Source organism: Heloderma suspectum, chromosome 1 (genome assembly GCF_057233095.1).
Source record: "Heloderma suspectum isolate Gila_16-S chromosome 1, 16-S_ref, whole genome shotgun sequence".
NCBI lineage: Eukaryota > Metazoa > Chordata > Lepidosauria > Squamata > Helodermatidae > Heloderma > Heloderma suspectum.
The window spans coordinates 99099758-99117666 of NC_139458.1; the positions used below are offsets into that span (position 1 = coordinate 99099758).

The 17909-nt window shown below is 44.3% G+C and overlaps 1 protein-coding gene across 2 annotated transcripts in view; it reads left to right on the plus strand.

Moving 5' to 3' along the window:
* Positions 1-8775: 8775 nt before the first annotated feature.
* Positions 8776-17909, plus strand: part of PRMT3 (protein arginine methyltransferase 3) — a 100274-nt gene continuing 91140 nt past the window's right edge. The window contains exons 1-5 of one of the 2 annotated variants that reach the window (XM_084852321.1): positions 8776-8886; positions 8968-9115; positions 14732-14814; positions 16114-16163; positions 17598-17700. In XM_084852321.1, the coding sequence (XP_084708447.1) occupies positions 8859-8886; positions 8968-9115; positions 14732-14814; positions 16114-16163; positions 17598-17700 (412 nt within the window). In that variant the 5' untranslated portion in view covers positions 8776-8858. Of the gene's footprint in view, positions 9116-14731; positions 14815-16113; positions 16164-17597; positions 17701-17909 lie in introns of both variants that reach the window. The other variant, XM_084852312.1, reaches the window with a different exon arrangement.

A 17909-nucleotide genomic window follows, 5' to 3' on the forward strand; every position in this document is an offset into this window, starting at 1 on the left:
ATGAGACATTAGTGACAGTGCAATTCTAGGCATGTCTACTCAGAAGCAACCCTGGTTGGGTTTACTCCCAGGTAAGTGTGCATAAGACTGCAGTCCAAGATACCAATTATACAGAGTTTTCTATTACCAATACCTCTATGATATCTTTAAGCCAATATTTGATGTTGGGAAGGAAAAGCAACGCCTCAATCATCCTCAGGCACTGTAAATTATTAACAGATATAAAATAAATATTAAAGTTAATGCAAAATGCATAAGCAAATTAATGAATGTGCATCTTCAAATATAAGATATTCCTGATATGATATTATATGAACTCTGAATATTATAGCACAAACAACAAACACTCAACAAGAACGGATCAACTGACCAGTCAATAGGCAGATGAATAAAACATAAAACTGAGGCCTGAGCTGGCTTTTTCCCTCCTCCCTTAGATGGAACAAAGGCCTACAATTCCCATGCTGACTGGGGCATGCTGGGATTTGTAGGCCTTTTTTCTGTCTAAACATGGACAGGATTGCGCCCTTCTCTCCTATGAATTTGTCAACCCCCTTTTAAAAGACATAGGAATCAATGTTGTTTTAAGTTATATGTTGTTTGTGTATATTGTCTGTGTGCTTTTATGTGCTTTTATGTGCTTTTTTGTAAATGGCTTTTAAAATTTTTATATTGTATTTAAAGTTTAAACTTCTGTAAACTGCTCAGAAAGCTTTAGCTATGGGGTGGCAAAGAAATGTTGTTGTTGATGATGATGATGATGATGTCTTCTCAGGACTCCTGACATCAACATAGAATCATAGAATAGTAGGGCTGGAAGCTGCCTACAAGGCCATCGAGTCCAACCCCCTGCTCAATGCAGGAATCCAAGTCAAAGCAACCCTGACAAGTGGCTGTCCAGCCTCGTCTTGAATGCTTCCAGTGTGGGAGAGCCCACCACCTCCCTAGGTAATTGGTTCCGTTGTCATATTGCTTTAACGGTCAGGAAGTTTTTCCTGATGTTCAGCCAGAATCTGACTTCCTGTAACTTGACCCCATTATTCAGTGTCCTGCACTCTGGGATAATCGAGAAGAGATCCTGGCCTTCCTTTCTGTGACAACCTTTCAAGTACTTGAAGAGTGCTATCATATCCCCTCAGATGTCATGCTAAGCCATAATGGTTGGGGAATTTCTGGTAACCACAGTGGCTTAATGTCTTGTGTGAGGTGAGAAAACCACATTCTGCATGGTTACTAAGCCACTCTGGGTAACCACCCCCTGCAAAAGGGTTAAGGAACCCCTGGGAGGCTTACTGTGTCGTCTGTTGGGCTCTCTGGTGGTTAAAACGGGCTCTAGAGGACATCCATGTCATGCCCTACCTGGAGGAGGATTCATCTAAGAGAGGAGTGGGAGAGCTAGTTCAATGAGCCCCAGTCAGAGCTAAGCAAGGAACAGGAGGCCTTGGCTGACAGTCCTCCCCTGGAAACATTACAGATGCAACCTGGCCCCACTTGAGCAGTTCCTGAATTTCCCCAAAGCTGGAAGCAGAGCCTGAGAGAATCCATCCCTCTGAATGATGTAGAATCAGATGCGAGCAGCAAAAGAACAAAAGGAAGCCACAGCATGGGGCCTTCCTTAAAAGCAACACACTAACCTAATTAGCCAGCTGTGCTGATTAATGACCAGCTATAAATCAGCCCTGCTGACACCAGCTCTCTGTTGCAAACAACAGCACCTTAACCTCAGCTTTGCATTCCAAGACACCAGATCTGACAGGCTTCTAGATCCTTGGCTACCCATCTGGACAACACTTTTGGACACCCCCCTGACTGGCCTTAATGCCCTTGCCTGCGTTGAAACAGGACAATCCAGGCTGTGACAATACAGTCTGCCAGCTAGAGCGTCCACTACAATGGGCAATGCTCTAGCTGCCATGGACTTTCTCTATGGTTGCATAGCCATTTGGGATGAAGAGTGGCTGCTGGGAGCCCATTCGTGCTGTGGAAGATGTTGGGATGCACACAAATCACTCAGGTAGGCTCGCCCAGTGACTACAGAAGGGGGCCAGGGTAGTGGAACCATGTGGTGCCACATGGTTCCTGGTTGTGTGATGGGCCCAGGTGTAGTGGTTTTGCTAACCCTCCTTCCATAGTTACCCTAACCACCCTCCCCCAGTGCGTATGTGAATAGGCCCACTGTGACTATTCCACCAGTCTTTTAGTTCTTATGGTGATGAATAGTTATGGAACTTCCCCATCCTTACCTCAGATGTCTTCACAATGGGCACTACAATGGGAAGGGGACAATGTATTCTCCACCATTATGCTTGGGCTTAGAATCTGTGTCTTGCCCACAGCTGTACCACTGCAGCACCAGCAAATGAAGATGAGGGATGAGTTCCCAGCAGTTCTATATGCTCTTGACTCCTGCCATGATTACTACTGGTCAGATAAGCCAAGCAGTGAGACTGCATGAAGTGGAGGGGAGGAGACTGATCACACGATTTGGGAACTAGCAGATGCTGGCAGTCAACCAAATGGCCAGGTGTGAGGGAGGAGGATGTAGCTACATGGGATGCAGGGCAAAATGAAAGGCATTCTGGGATCTTTGAATCAGACTATTATACTGATTGACAAAATGTTGTCTTAGGTGTGTGTAGCTCTTTCCAGTCTTTCTTATGGGGCAACTTCTGTGTCACGTTTGCAGCAAAGAAACATCTCTATACAGAGCCCCATTACTGAGGGTGCCATCACATGAAGCTTTTATCATGCACTTGCGGTGGGTCACTCATGGAAGTTTGCGGATCCTTTTCACAACATTGTCAACTTCCAGGGCACATCCAGCAGTATTTCCCGGGTATTCCATGTTAAAAAGATCTGGAGATAATGAGATATTTAAATATATCCCAGATTTTCCCTACTGTCTACATTTGTTGTTGTGCTATTAAACAGCCAGTAGATGGTGATGTTTCATTGAGATCTATGGAACATCGAAAATTAAAAACTTCCCCTCTCAGCAATCATGTGCTCCCCACCTGGGAGCCCGCCATAAACTTGGAGGACTGCAAGTAGACCGCAAGTTTTTTCTTTAATGTAGAGACACCCTGAATTATACCAGATTGGGATCATCCCATGATATAGAACTGGAATCAGGGAAGACTCCAAGGGCCTCATAATGAGGCTACCTTTGGTATGTTCTGTAGCATGGGAGGCTTGGATTCTAGTCCTAGTACCCCTCCCTTTTTCTATCTAGAAATCATTGCTGCTGATGGCACATCAGCCTTTGTTTTGTGAAGGTGACAATACCATTTTTCTCAGGGTGGGTCTTGAAGCCATGTTTCACATTTTTTATTACGGTGCTTTTCCCACGAAGCTCCTGCAAAATCACATGCTTCCTGCTCTGAGCTGGAAGCTACTGGATAGGATTGTGATGGGCTGAGCCACTTTCCATCTCCCTTGCAAAACTCTTGTTTTCCTAACACATCCACAGTATGTCCAGCATTATGCATGGAATCCTTAGCCCCATACTTGGGGCTTCTAATGGGTGGTGGGGTTGGGGGGAGCTTGTAGCCTAGGAGTTCTTAGTGGAGTCCTCCTCTCAACCTCTGGGTAATGGAGTAGACAGGATTGCAACTGGAATGGTCTCTGCTTTTATCTATATTGCCCTGTTGTTTTTCTCCTCTGGCAAATGGAGTGTGTGTGTGTGGGGGGTGGGGGTGTATTTCACTATTATACTTGGGATGCCAGGAGATTCAAATTCTTGTCTATGGGGACCCCTAGAGTGTGTGGCTTCAGGCATCAGTTGCTACCCTCCTAACTACTGGAAGATGGATAACCTCTGGCATAGAAGACACTGTAGGTTCTCCCTGGCCACCTGCTTGTGCATTGCATGTGTGAGCCCCACAGAATTTTGAGAGCCGTGCCAAATTATACAGGAATTGTCTTGAGCACAGAATTGAACAGTTACATGGATTAGGACAGGCTGTAAATTAAGGGTCTCTCTGCCTTAAGTAGTGAAAGACACCGTTGATTAATAATGCAGTGGGTAGCATATTTATTATGATATTATAGAACTATACTTTTGCAAAATAAGAAATCTATCAGCCCTTAAAAAAAAGAAAAAAAAGTAGAAGTACACTACTCACAGTTCACTCAACAGCCGCTGGGCATAAAGCCCCTCTCTCTTTCCCAAATACACTGGCTCTGCTTGGCTCCAGTAACTAAGAACTAAACTTTACTCAGGGCAACGGCTGGAAGGGGGGAGGCATTATGGTGAAGATAACTCATTTGGCTCATTTGCTGCTGCATGCAGCCTGAGGCTCTTCGCTGACAGCTTTGTGCTCTGCCACAGAGACAGGCTGCAAGAGGGAGAGAGCTGTCTCTCTTCTCTGCTGATTTTGCAGCCGAGCTATTTAAAATCCTAAAAGATGATGCTGTTAAAGTGCTGCATTCAATATGCCAACAAATCTGGAACACTCAACAGTGGCCACAAGACTGGAAAAGGTCAGTTTACATTCCAATTCCAAAGAAGGGCAACGCCAAAGAGTGTTCAAACTACCGCACCATTGCGCTCATTTCACATGCCAGCAAGGTGATGCTCAAAATCCTACAAGCTAGGCTTCAGCAGTATGCGAACCGAGAACTACCGGAAGTACAAGCTGGGTTTAGAAGAGGCAGAAGAACTAGAGATCAAATCGCCAACATTCGCTGCATCATGGAGAAAGCAAGAGAATTCCAGAAAAACGTCTATTTCTGCTTCATTGACTACGCTAAAGCCTTTGATTGTGTGGATCACAACAAACTGTGGCAAATTCTGAAAGAGATGGGAGTACCAGACCACCTCACCTGTCTCCTGAGAAACCTGTATGTGGGTCAAGAAGCAACAGTAAGAACCGGACATGGAACAACCGATTGGTTCAAAATTGGGAAAGGAGTATGACAAGGCTGCATATTGTCACCCTGCTTATTTAACTTATATGCAGAGTACATCATGAGAAATGCCGGGTTGGATGAATCAGAGGTCAGAATTAAGATTGCTGGGAGAATTATCAACAACCTCCGATATGCAGACGATACCACCCTAATGGCAGAAAGCGAAGAGGATCTCAAGAGCCTCTTGTTGAGGGTGAAAGAGGAGAGTGCAAAAGCTGGTTTGAAACTCAACATTAAAAAAACGAAGATCATGGCATCTGGCCCCATCACTTCCTGGCATATGGAAGGGGAAGAAATGGAAGCAGTGACAGATTTTACTTTCTTGGGCTCCAAGATCACCGCAGACGGTGACTGTAGCCATGAAATTAAAAGACGCTTGCTCCTTGGGAGGAAAGCTATGGCCAACCTAGACAGCATAGTAAGAAGCAGAGACATCACCTTGCCGACAAAGGTCCGTCTAATCAAAGCGATGGTTTTCCCAGTAGTAATGTATGGCTGTGAGAGCTGGACTATAAGGAAGGCTGAGCGCCGAAGAATTGATGCTTTCGAACTGTGGTGCTGGAGAAGACTCTTACGAGTCCCCTGGACTGCAAGGAGGTCAAATCAGTCCATCCTAAAGGAAATCAACCCTGACTGCTCATTGGAAGGACAGATCCTGAAGCTGAAGCTCCAATATTTTGGCCACCTAATGCGAAGAGAAAACTCCCTGGAAAAGACCCTGATGCTGGGAAAGACTGAAGGCAAAAGGAGAAGGGGACGGCAGAGGATGAGATGGCTAGATAGCATCACGGATGCAATGAATATGAACTTGAGCACGCTCCGGGAGAGAGCGCAGGACAGGAAGGCCTGGCGTGCTATGGTCCATGGGGTCACGAAGAGTCGGACACGACTGAACAACAAACCCAAACACATTGCCACCCAGTGGCCCTTCTAGCAAATGCCAGATGCCCCTGATGGACAGTGGCTGAAAAATGGCAGGGCTGCAGCAGGACATCAGAACCCCATAGATTCATAGACACTTGGAGGAAGAACTAAAGAATGCAGTGTCAAGCGAGGCAGAATGCAACAATGCCCTGCTTAGATTGTAAAAGTTATCTCCGTGAACTGAAACTGAGTACCATTTCTACCTTACCAAGTAGCCAAACCCAAGGCATAGCATTCTCCAGCAATAGCTTGAAACAGGAGGCTGGTTTCTTCTTACAGATATATAGGGTGGAGCCTTGGGAGATGACTAGCCAGAACTTAAGTAGCTACGTTTGACATATCTAAGGCTTCAATCCTATCCACACTTTCCTGGGAGTAAGCCCCATAGAACTCAATAACTCAGGACTTACTTCTGCATAGATATTCACAGGATTGCACAGATTTTATATATATATATATATATATATATATATTCATTCATTCATTCATTCTAGCTTTGCTGTGCATCAGAAAACAACAGTAAGTAAATCCTGTTACTGTAAATTCAGTGGGACGTACTTCAGAGCAAATACCTAAGAACTGCATGGCCAGCACTGCAAACTGAGGTGTATATATGTTTCTACAACAATACCATTTTTAAATAAAGCCAAAAATGTAAGTCATCTATTGTACCAAGTTTAGAAGATGCAAAGCAACACGCCTTAAATATTCTTTGGACTTAAATGTTATTGTTAAGAAATTAGAAAATGAATTCAAGGCTTGGAAAAATATTTATTAAAATGCTAATAACCCTTTTACAAACAAGAAATGATCTGTTATGAATTTCTGTCAATTGTCCTTAAGCTGGATATATTTATTTAAAATGTATTTATTAAAACCACATTGCCCTCATAAACATAATTTTAGTTCCGTCTTTTGTATGCATGTTTACTCAGGAGTAAGTCCAAATGAGTTCAATGGGCTTACTCCCTAGGAAGTATGTTTAGGCCAAAGTTCAAGGCTGCAATCCTGTACATGTTGACATGGGAGTAAGCCCCACAAAACCCAATAGGATTTACTTCTTAGTAGATATACATAGGATTGTACAGTTAATTGCTGTGCCTCTCTTACTCCACAAGGTGGTAATATTAACTACTTTAGAAGTTAATTGCAAAATACAGGATCAGGAAATGTATTGTTAACCATACATTTTATGATCAGAGATTCTGATATTTCTCTGAAATATACTTGATTTTTCACAAGCATGTTCTGGTAGACATCAGAACCAAAAGTGGGGAAGGGAGCAGGAAAGGTGTACCCCCAAAAATTAAAGATGTAACATCTGTGGAAGGAATGATTGGGATGTTGTTGTTGCTTTAATTCCTATTGAGTTTTGGAAAGCCAGTACTTCATTAGATCTAAGGTAAGACTGATAAAAGATTGGGAAATATTTTTGATGAAATGACAAATTTGGTGAGTTGCAGGATGTTTGCAATCAATACATATAAAAGGAGAGGTTAAAAAAACATGTTATATGCCCGCCGAAAAGATTAAATAATTTAGGCAGGAGGTCCTTCTCCAGTTACCCCAAGTTTGTATTTGATCCTGGTCTTCTGTGTATGTGGTATAGCTGTGCCTGATCTTTGTATGTCTCCCTGCCCTAGACGGTGGTGCATAGAGAGTGGTACTTAGTGTGTGGTCTCCTCTGCTTGTGTCTTCCTCCATGTGCATCTGGGCTGGTTTGCATAATCACTGCAGGCCATCATGGCTTACTTAAATGATGGTGGGTTGTGGCATATTCAGGCAGCCATTTTGAATATTCAACCACTGGCAGGGGGTTACCATGGTTTGCCATGTCATCCAAACTCATGTGACAGGGGTTGTTTCAGGGTTAAACAACCCCCAAATAACCCTACAACGGACCATGGTTTCACCTCAAACAACCCCTGCCTCCTGGGTTCGGACAGTATGACAAGCCAGGGCCAGAGCTTGAACAGGCAGCCTGGCACCTGTGGGTGCTGCAGTTCATGACTTAAATAAACTATGGTGGGCTGCGGTGATCTGTGAACCATGTCTATAACTTGGTTTGCATGATCAAAGGTGGTTAATAAGGCACCATAGCTTGTTAACCATCCTGCACGTGCTGGCGGATTAGCATGATTACCCCCAGCAGCGTGGTTTGTCATGTTGTGCGAACCCAGCCAGGGTGGCTTGCTGCTGTGGTTAACAAGCCACCCAGAACCCATGGGCTGCTGTAGGGATTTGGGGTGGCTTGTTAACCGTGGCAACAAGCCACCCTCACTAGGTTCACATGACACAACAGGCCACATTGCTGAGGGTAATTATGCTAATCCCCCTGGCACGCAACCAGCGCACGTGGCAGGGGAAATAAGCCACCACAGCTTATTTCCCAAGCTACGATCGTGTGAACCAGGCCTCCGTACAGGTGTTGCAGTTTGGAGAAAAGGTCACCTGTCCCCACCGCGTGGAGAGACAACCCCTGAAATCGCCATCCCTCCTTTCCCTCTCCTCCTCTTCCCCAGCCCCCTAGGGCCAAATGGCGATGCCTGAGCCCTAGGTGAGTGTGCAGATAGGTTTTCGGTTCCTATGGGTGCGAGTATGAGGGACACCCAGCCCCACCTAGGCTCTCCTTTCAATGCCTGCCTCGAAGTATTAATTCATCAACCCAAACTATGGAAACCAATCGGCTCCCCCACTAGATGTTATACCCCATCTGACTTCCCAATCATGAGGACTAGGAAGACAGACTCCCGATGAAGGCCTCGCCTTGCGGCGTTGGAACAACGACGAACGAGGCGCCCCGCCCGCCGCCCCTCTCCGGCCTCCCACACCCCCCCCCCGCTCGCGCGCCTGCTAAGTTTGGCCCGCTAGACTCGCCATACCCCTTCACCCGGCCGCCTCTTACGTCCTCGTCTCTCATTGGTCAGCGGCCGGAAGCGCATCCCGGAAGCGGGCCCTGGTTCCGTGCTGCACGTGGAGCTCTGTCGCTGCGGAGAGCCCCGTCGTTCCGGCGCGTCGCAGTCATGAGCTGCGGGGCAGCGGTGGCGGGTGGTAGGTTCCTCCCCTGTCCCCGAGGCTTTCCTGGCGTGGTCGGGCCCCAGCGGTGCTCCTTCCTGTCTCTCGTTATCGCAGGTGCAGCGCAGGCGGCGGCAGCAGGAGACGGCCGGGAGGGTGAGCCCTGCTTGTCTGACAGCGGGAGTGAGGGCGCCTGGGAGGAAGACGACGGCGGCGGCGGCTCGAAGGGACCTGCGCCGAGGGCCCCCTGCCTCTTCTGCGACAGGTTCGGGTCGGCTTGAGCTTGGGGGCTTTTGAGAGAGGGGAGTCTCCGCCTCCGAAAAGCACCTGAGCCTCTGCGTTGAGCTCGAGAGTGGCTGCAGCGGCAGCTCCCTTTCCCGTGGTCTCTTCCCTCCTTCAACAGAGCCCCCAAAGCAGCGTGCGATAATACTTCATTGTATTTTTTTAATCCGCCCAATTAAAATGTGTTCGGGGGGGGGGGGAATTGCAAATGTTGGAAAGAGTAAAATACAATACACGTGGTGGAAAAAATAAGATACAACACAAAATAAAGGGCCAAAATTACCCAATAGTTTTTCTTAAACTTGCAAAGCAACATCCCTTATGAAAGTGGAATGCAACATCTCTGAAAGAATTTCAGCTTCTGGCAACGTAATAGATGTTAAAGCATTAAAAAACAAACACCCAGTAGTTTTATTTATTTCATTTCTATACTGCCCAATAGCTGAAGCTGTCTGGGCGGTTCACAAAACCTGACACCACAAGGTACAGCATAAAACAATATAAAATATGAATGCTTAAAACTGCAATATAAAAGTACAACCAGAACAAACCGTAGCATCAGTGCAGAGATTTTAAATACAGATTTAAAACAGTAGAACTAAAAGACTAGAATGCTAAAATGCTGGGAAAATAGAAAGGCCTTCACCAAAAGGAGTACAATGTAGGCACCACGCAAACCCATCTAGGGAGCTCATTCCACAGCTGGAGTGCTACAACAGAAAAGGCCCTCTTCCTGGTAGCCACCCGCCTTACTTCCTTTGGCAGGTCTTTGAGTAGAGGGAAGTTAAAAGGTAAAGGTGTCCCCAACCAGTCGTGTCCGACTCTAGGGTGCGGTGCTCATCCCCGTTTCTAAGCTGAAGAGCCAGCGCTGTCCGAAGACGCTTCCGTGGTCATGTGGCCGGCATGACTGAACACCGAGGTGCACGGAACGCTGTTACCTTTCCCGCCGAGGCGGTACCTATTGATCTACTTGCAATTTCTTGCTTTCGAACTGCTAGGTTGGCAGAAGCTGGGACTGAAGACAGGAGCTCACTCCGTCACGCAGCACTCAGGTCTCGAACTGCTGACCTGCCAACCTTCCAGTCTGCAGTTCAGCGTCTTAACCACTAAGCCACCGCGGCCGCTGTTCAAATCAGCTAATGGTGCAAAAACAAAATGTCCCACCAAAGGATGCACATTTCTACACCCTTTCTGGTTTACTTGTACCAGCCTGGTCTAGTATAGTGGTATAGTGCTGTCAGTAGAGGCAAACTCAGGCTTGCTACCTTGGCTTTATTTGAAAAGTAACAAAGTAACTGTAGCAATTCTAAGTTGTCTGGTATATTGTTGCGTGGGCAGGGTCTATAAACTGTAGTCACAGCTCTTTTCTCTGGGCAAACCCCCCTCCCCCTTAGAAGGGCAGGTGGGGGAAATGTTGGTTTGGGTGATGTTGCTTAGAGATGTCCTGAGCACCTCCAAACACTGTTGCCTGTTATACCCTCCGACAGTCTCTTTCGATGGAGAGGCTGCAGGAGAGTGGGCAGTTGGACACCGCTGGTCAGAGAGCTTCTGAGTAGTGTTACCCAACACTCCCCCCACCCCTGGCTGGTCTTCCCCAAAGAAAGGGCTGGTAGGAATGTGGATGGTGAGATGCTGCTGCAGGGAGGTGCCTTTGGGTAGGGGCATACAACTCTGGAGCAGGAAAAGCTGGTAGAGGAAGGGGTTTCAGGCAACTTGGCCATACACATGCCAAACACCCACCCCCATCCCCCTGTGCCAGCCTTCCTCTCAACTGTGGAATTTTCAATGTGTCACAAATGCCACACAACTGCTGTCTGATCTCTACCCACCTTTGTGGCTTCAAAGATAGGAAGATAGCTGGCTGCTCATCACACTCACTGTGGTGAGCAGACTTGCCAGAAGCCTGAGGATGGAAATAGCCATGTAATACAATAAAAAAAGGTGATGAACATTCCAACCATGCTCCATATAATGAGTGAAGAGCACAGTCTGGAAAGAGCATTCAGTCTGTTAGTTGCTGACCTCCTTTTGCACTTAACTGCTATTAGTCCCCATATCTAGCCAATACTTCTCTTCTCACCCTTCTTGATTTTTTCTATTAAGTGGCAATGTTTTTCCTGCTGTACAGTGAGATGAAATCTTTCCCATTTTCACTTAACACTTAATTCATAATTTATGTATTCCTGAGTCTAATGTTGTTGTTGTTGTTCAGTCGTTCAGTCGTGTCCGACTCTTCGTGACCCCATGGACCATAGCACGCCAGGCCTTCCTGTCCTGCGCTCTCTCCCGGAGCGTGCTCAAGTTCATATTCATTGCATCCGTGATGCTATCTAGCCATCTCATCCTCTGCCGTCCCCTTCTCCTTTTGCCTTCAGTCTTTCCCAGCATCAGGGTCTTTTCCAGAGAGTTTTCTCTTTGCATTAGGTGGCCAAAATATTTCAGCTTCAGCTTCAGGATCTGTCCTTCCAATGAGCAGTCAGGGTTGATTTCCTTTAGGATGGACTGATTTGACCTCCTTGCAGTCCAGGGGACTCGTAAGAGTCTTCTCCAGCACCACAGTTCGAAAGCATCAATTCTTCGGCGCTCAGCCTTCCTTATAGTCCAGCTCTCACAGCCATACATTACTACTGGGAAAACCATCGCTTTGATTAGACGGACCTTTGTCGGCAAGGTGATGTCTCTGCTTCTTACTATGCTGTCTAGGTTTGCCATAGCTTTCCTCCCAAGGAGCAAGCGTCTTTTAATTTCATGGCTACAGTCACCGTCTGCGGTGATCTTGGAGCCCAAGAAAGTAAAATCTGTCACTGCTTCCATTTCTTCCCCTTCTATATGCCAGGAAGTGATAGAGCCAGATGCCATGATCTTCGTTTTTTTAATGTTGAGTTTCAAACCAGCTTTTGCACTCTCCTCTTTCACCCTCAACAAGAGGCTCTTGAGATCCTCTTCGCTTTCTGCCATTAGGGTGGTATCGTCTGCATATCGGAGGTTGTTGATAATTCTCCCGGCAATCTTAATTCCGACCTCTGATTCATCCAACCCGGCATTTCTCATGATGTACTCTGCATATAAGTTAAATAAGCAGGGTGACAATATGCAGCCTTGTCGTACTCCTTTCCCAATTTTGAACCAATCGGTTGTTCCATGTCTGGTTCTTACTGTTGCTTCTTGACCCTCGTACAGGTTTCTCAGGAGACAGGTAAGGTGGTCTGGTACTCCCATCACTTTAAGAATTTGCCACAGTTTGTTGTGATCCACACAATCAAAGGCTTTAGTGTAGTCAATGAAGCAGAAATAGACGTTTTTCTGGAATTCTCTTGCTTTCTCCATGATGCAGCGAATGTTGGCGATTTGATCTCTAGTTCCTCTGCCTCTTCTAAACCCAGCTTGTACTTCCGGTAGTTCTCGGTTCGCATACTGCTGAAGCCTAGCTTGTAGGATTTTGAGCATCACCTTGCTGGCATGTGAAATGAGCGCAATGGTGCGGTAGTTTGAACACTCTTTGGCGTTGCCCTTCTTTGGAATTGGAATGTAAACTGACCTTTTCCAGTCTTGTGGCCACTGTTGAGTGTTCCAGATTTGTTGGCATATTGAATGCAGCACTTTAACAGCATCATCTTTTAGGATTTTAAATAGCTCGGCTGGAATACTGTCATCTCCACTAGCTTTGTTGTTACTAATGCTTCCTAAGGCCCACTTGACTTCACTCTCGAGGATGTCCGGCTCAAGTTCAGTGACCGCACTATCATGGCTATCAGGGACATTCAGATCTTTCCTGTATAGTTCTTCTGTGTATTCTTGCCACCTCTTCTTAATCTCATCTGCTTCTGTGAGGTCCCTGCCTTCTTTGTCCTTTATCATGCCCGTCTTTGCACAAAACGTTCCCTTGAGATCTCCAATTTTCTTGAAGAGATCTCTAGTCTTTCCCATTCTATTGTTTTCTTCGATTTCTTTGCATTGTTCATTTAAGAAGGCCTTCTTGTCTCTCCTTGCTATTCTCTGGAACTCTGCATTCAGTTGGATATATCTTCCCCTTTCTCCCTTGCTTTTCGCTTCCCTTCTTTCCTCAGCTACTTGTAAAGCCTCATCAGACAGCCACTTGGCTTTCTTGCATTTCTTTTTCTTTGGGACGGATTTCGTTGCTGCCTCCTGAACAGTGTTACGGACCACCGTCCATAGTTCCTCAGGCACTCTGTCTATCAGGTCTAATCCCTGAAATCTATTCCTCACCTCCACTGTATATTCATCAGGGATATGTTTTAGGTCATACCTGAACGGTTTAGTGGTTTTCCTGACGTTCTTCAATTTAAGCCGAAATTTTGCAAGAAGCAGCTCATGATCTGAGCCACAGTCAGCTCCAGGTCTTGTTTTGACTGACTGTATGGAGCTTCTCCATCTTTGGCTGCAAAGGACATAATCAGTCTGATTTCGATATTGACCATCTGGTGACGTCCATGTGTAGAGTCGCCTCTTGTGCTGTTGGAAAAGAGTGTTTGCTATGATCAGCATGTTCTCTTGGCAAAACTCTATTAGCTTTTGTCCTGCTTCATTTTGTACACCAAGGCCATGCCTGCCTGTTATCCGGGTGATTTCTTGACTTCCTACTTTAGCATTCCAATCCCCTATGATGAAGAGGACATCTTTTTTTGGTGTTAGTTCTAGAAGGTGTTGTAGGTCTTCATAGAACCCATCAACCTCAGCTTCTTCAGCCTCAGTGGTTGGGGCATAGACTTGAATTACTGTGATGTTGAATGGTTTGCCTTGGATTCGTACTGAGATCATTCTATCATTTTTAAGATTGTACCCCAGTACTGCTTTTCCCACCCTTTTGTTGACTATGAGTGCTACTCCATTTCTTCTAAGGGATTCTTGCCCACAATAGTAGATATGATGGTCACCTGAATTAAATTCGCCCATGCCTGTCCATTTTAGTTCACTGATTCCCAAGATGTCGATGTTCAATCTTGCCATCTCATGTTTGACCACCTCCAGCTTACCTTGATTCATTGATCTGACATTCCAGGTTCCTAAACAATATTGTTCTTTACAGCATCGGATTTTCTTTTCACCACCAGACACATCCACAGCTGAGTGTCCTTTCGGCTTTGGCCCAGCCGCTTCACTCTTTCTGGCGCTACTTGGAAATACCCTCTGCTCTTCCCCAGTAGCATATTGGACACCTTCCGACCTGAGGGGCTCATCTTCCGGCGTCATCTCTTTTAGCCTTGTGATACGTTCCATGGGGTTTTCTTGGCAAGAATACTGGAGTGGGTTGCCATTTCCTTGTCCAGTGGACCACATTTTGTCAGAACTCTCTGCCATGACCTGTCCGTCTTGGGTGGCCCTGCACGGCATAGCTTATGGCTTCACTGAGTTACGCAAGCCCCTTCGCCACAACAAGGCAGTGATCCATGAAGGGGGAGTCTAATATTACTCATTCTCTAATAATTGCCCAAATTACTATCTTCTCAGCTGGAAGTTATATATAAATCAGAGGCTTGTGATCTGTGTCTCTTTCCTGATACTGCTAAAGGCTGTATTTAAAAGGCTTAGGCAATAGCAGCAATGTACATATAAAAACCATTGTGCTGTGTCTTCTAAGATTTTTCAGTTCAGCTGAAGATGCTTTTTGCCATTGTACATCAGACCATGGATTCGATATTGGCATGGTGGCTCATAAACATAGTAAGTTTATTTCTGCGTTGCATATAATTTTCTAATTAGCTTTCCACATATTTTCTTTTTACAAATTGAAACAAAATTGTTTCAAAATTGAATAACCATAAAAGGCTTCTAACCCTTGAAGATCTTGGAAGAAAGATGTGTTCTGTCTACATCTTTTTCTGTATACCTTAAGTGTCATGTAGTGCTTGTATGATAGCGTAGTTTGTCCTATTTCTATATGAAATTGTATTAATTGCAGAAGGTGAGGGATGTTAAAGAACTTCATTCTAGATCTGTATAAGAACAAGAAGACATACGAGATTGTGTGTGTTGTGTGTATACACACACGTATCAAGAGACGAGACAGCTTCACCGTAAAGTGCAAGATTGGGAAACATGTAAAGAAATAGATAGCTCCAGGTAATTACAGATGTTAAGCAATTAATCTTACTGTGGTAGGCAAGTTGCATGCTGCCACTCGAATCTGCCAGTTAACTGTGAAAAGCAAAGCTCCTAGTATTGTTAGTGTCAAATTTCCAAAAGAACGTAAGGACTAAGGAGATGCATTCTGATGCAGTCTAAAATTTCTTGTGCACAAAAGAATCTTTAATTGAAAATGGATGGGTCTTTCCTTGCAAGTGGGTAATTTCTGTGCACAAATTGGGACTTGATCCCGGGAGATATCTCTGGATGAAGAATACCTAACATTATTGTAAATGGTGTCTGTGACCTACCCAAGTTCTTTTGTGTTTTGGAAATTTGCATGATTTTACAACAAAAAATGTTGAAAAGATGTGAGCCTGTTAAAACCATAGACTACTTTTGGCACTCTCCTATAGCTATATAACGTAACATAACTAGTCTCGTTCTTTTCCTTAAAAAATTGTTCATTTGTGAACACTGTATGTCTTGGGCTAGTTTATTTTCCTCTGAATAGAGTGACAAAATATTTAAGTTGGATTATGCTGAAATAGGCCCTGAAATGTGGAGAAAATGGATCAGGGCACCACAGTAACTAACCCAATCATAAAGTTTAACTTACTCTTCAGTTATGAGGATGAGTTCAAATTTAGCTTTTCAACAGTATAATACTTTGCACAGTTAAGCCCACCTTAAGTCCATTGGGTTCAGTAGCTAAACCCACCTAAGTCTAACTTGGCATAGAAGTAGGCTGCAATTGATTTAAAACCCAGTTTGGAAGTACTGATATACAATACAGAAGTTCAGTAGGGGGGAAAGTGTCCAAATATAGATGGTAAATATATTAAAATACTGATCAACTTGGCTAAACATAATTCGGCTTTTTCTCCATTCTTTCAGGACTTGATTTCTACGGCTACATCAAGCTAGTAAACTTTATTAGACTAGAAGTAAGTTACCAAGAATTCTATAAGTTGAACAAGACCAAAGTTAAATAATACTGTGCTTTGTCTCTTTACAAGCCCAGTATAGAGAATTGTTTAAAATTTAGTAATAGGTTTCTGAGAAACCATAGCACACTTTGCTTCAAACATGCAATTAGTTTTCATGGGTTTCAGATTTGGTTTGTCTTTCACAAAATGTGGACACGTAAAATGTATTAAGTTTGGATGTGAATTATGAAACTAGACTTCATAATTATTCTGTTGATTGTTTGGCACCAGATTAGCCTTTGTTAACATTAAGGCCAGAAGCCAAGGAACAATGTGCAGCAGTAGCCACCATTATCGATACTCTATGGAAACATAGTGCATTGTTCATGGTGGCTAATGTCCTTCTCTGAAAGCCAAAAGTGAAGCAGGACCTACAAAAAAGGGATGATATGAGAGACAATGAGTCTGATGCTGTAAATGAATGCAGTTGGGCAGTGGCTGGGAAAATACCCCTGAATTATTGTCAGTGCTGGATTAATACCTCAGGGAGAAATCTTTGAAGCTGCAACAGTGTAGTGGCATCACATGGGCAGCCTAGCCCTATAAAAGGAGACTTCCTTGTTCCGGGTTCCTGGGTATATCTATAGCTGGTAAAGTGTTCATGCTGGTTTAGGCAACCCAGAAGTTCATAAAGGTTTGCTCCCTGTAATATCCTGATCGTGCATGTTTCTGCTGATGTAAGCACAAACAGAATCAGTTAAGTATACTCCTAAGAAAGCATGCATAGGATTGTTTCCTAGATCTACTTACAGAGTTGCTTAAAGCCAACAGAAACATTTTCTCACTGGCTTCTAATGTTTGTAGGGATGCTAGATAGATTTCTTGGGATCAGAAGCAGGGAGGTTACTTGGAAAATTCAAGTTGTGGTTGCCTAAAACTTGATAGTGACAAAAAGCTGTCGGAAGAATTATGAAACTTAGAGGTGCTGGGGAGGAGTGATTAGGAATCTTCATGTGGTAAGATGTATAACAAGGTAAGAATAAAAGTTATATTTAGGTGTGGAACATAGGGAGACTGAGTATCAAATTTAGTATTTCGATGAAGTTATGCTATTGGTAGACCTTACAACTGTAAGAACCCCAGTTTGTATGACTTCCATGTGCAGTCATCTCACGTTTGCCTGTTAACCTGCATTTTAATTTTTGGTTCATATCTGATAATCAGTATAAGCTAATCCTACCAGTACTGCAGGTTATCAACACTGTGAATAATAGTTAATATTTAAGCAGCAAGAGTAAAGTTTCAGTGTTTTTTAAAAACGTTTTCTGAAGTGACTTGCCCAAACTGCCCTATAGTACTGGTTACAGTTAAGGCTTGAGGCCAGTGTCAGTGCTTCAACACACTGAATAGGTATAAAATATTAAGCACTTCTGTGGCCATGTTTTATTTCAGAAACCAACTGTAGCGTATCTTGGTTCTGTCAGTTCCCCATTTCCTTGGGAGGAACAGAAATATTTGAAGCCTGCACTGGAAGATGACCTCTTACTTCAGTTCGGTAAGGTTTATTTAAGCTTAAATTTGAGTACAGTCTTTCGAAGAATAGCAGTCTTGTATATGGATTGCTTGTTCTTGTAAAGGCTGTGTTTAAGTTTGACATACTGAGTCAAGGGGAAAAAAACTCATATCTTCAAATGAACATCATAGGCATTAAATGTCTTGATTAAATTTCTGTTCATAAAAATATTTGTAATTTACCAAGTGATA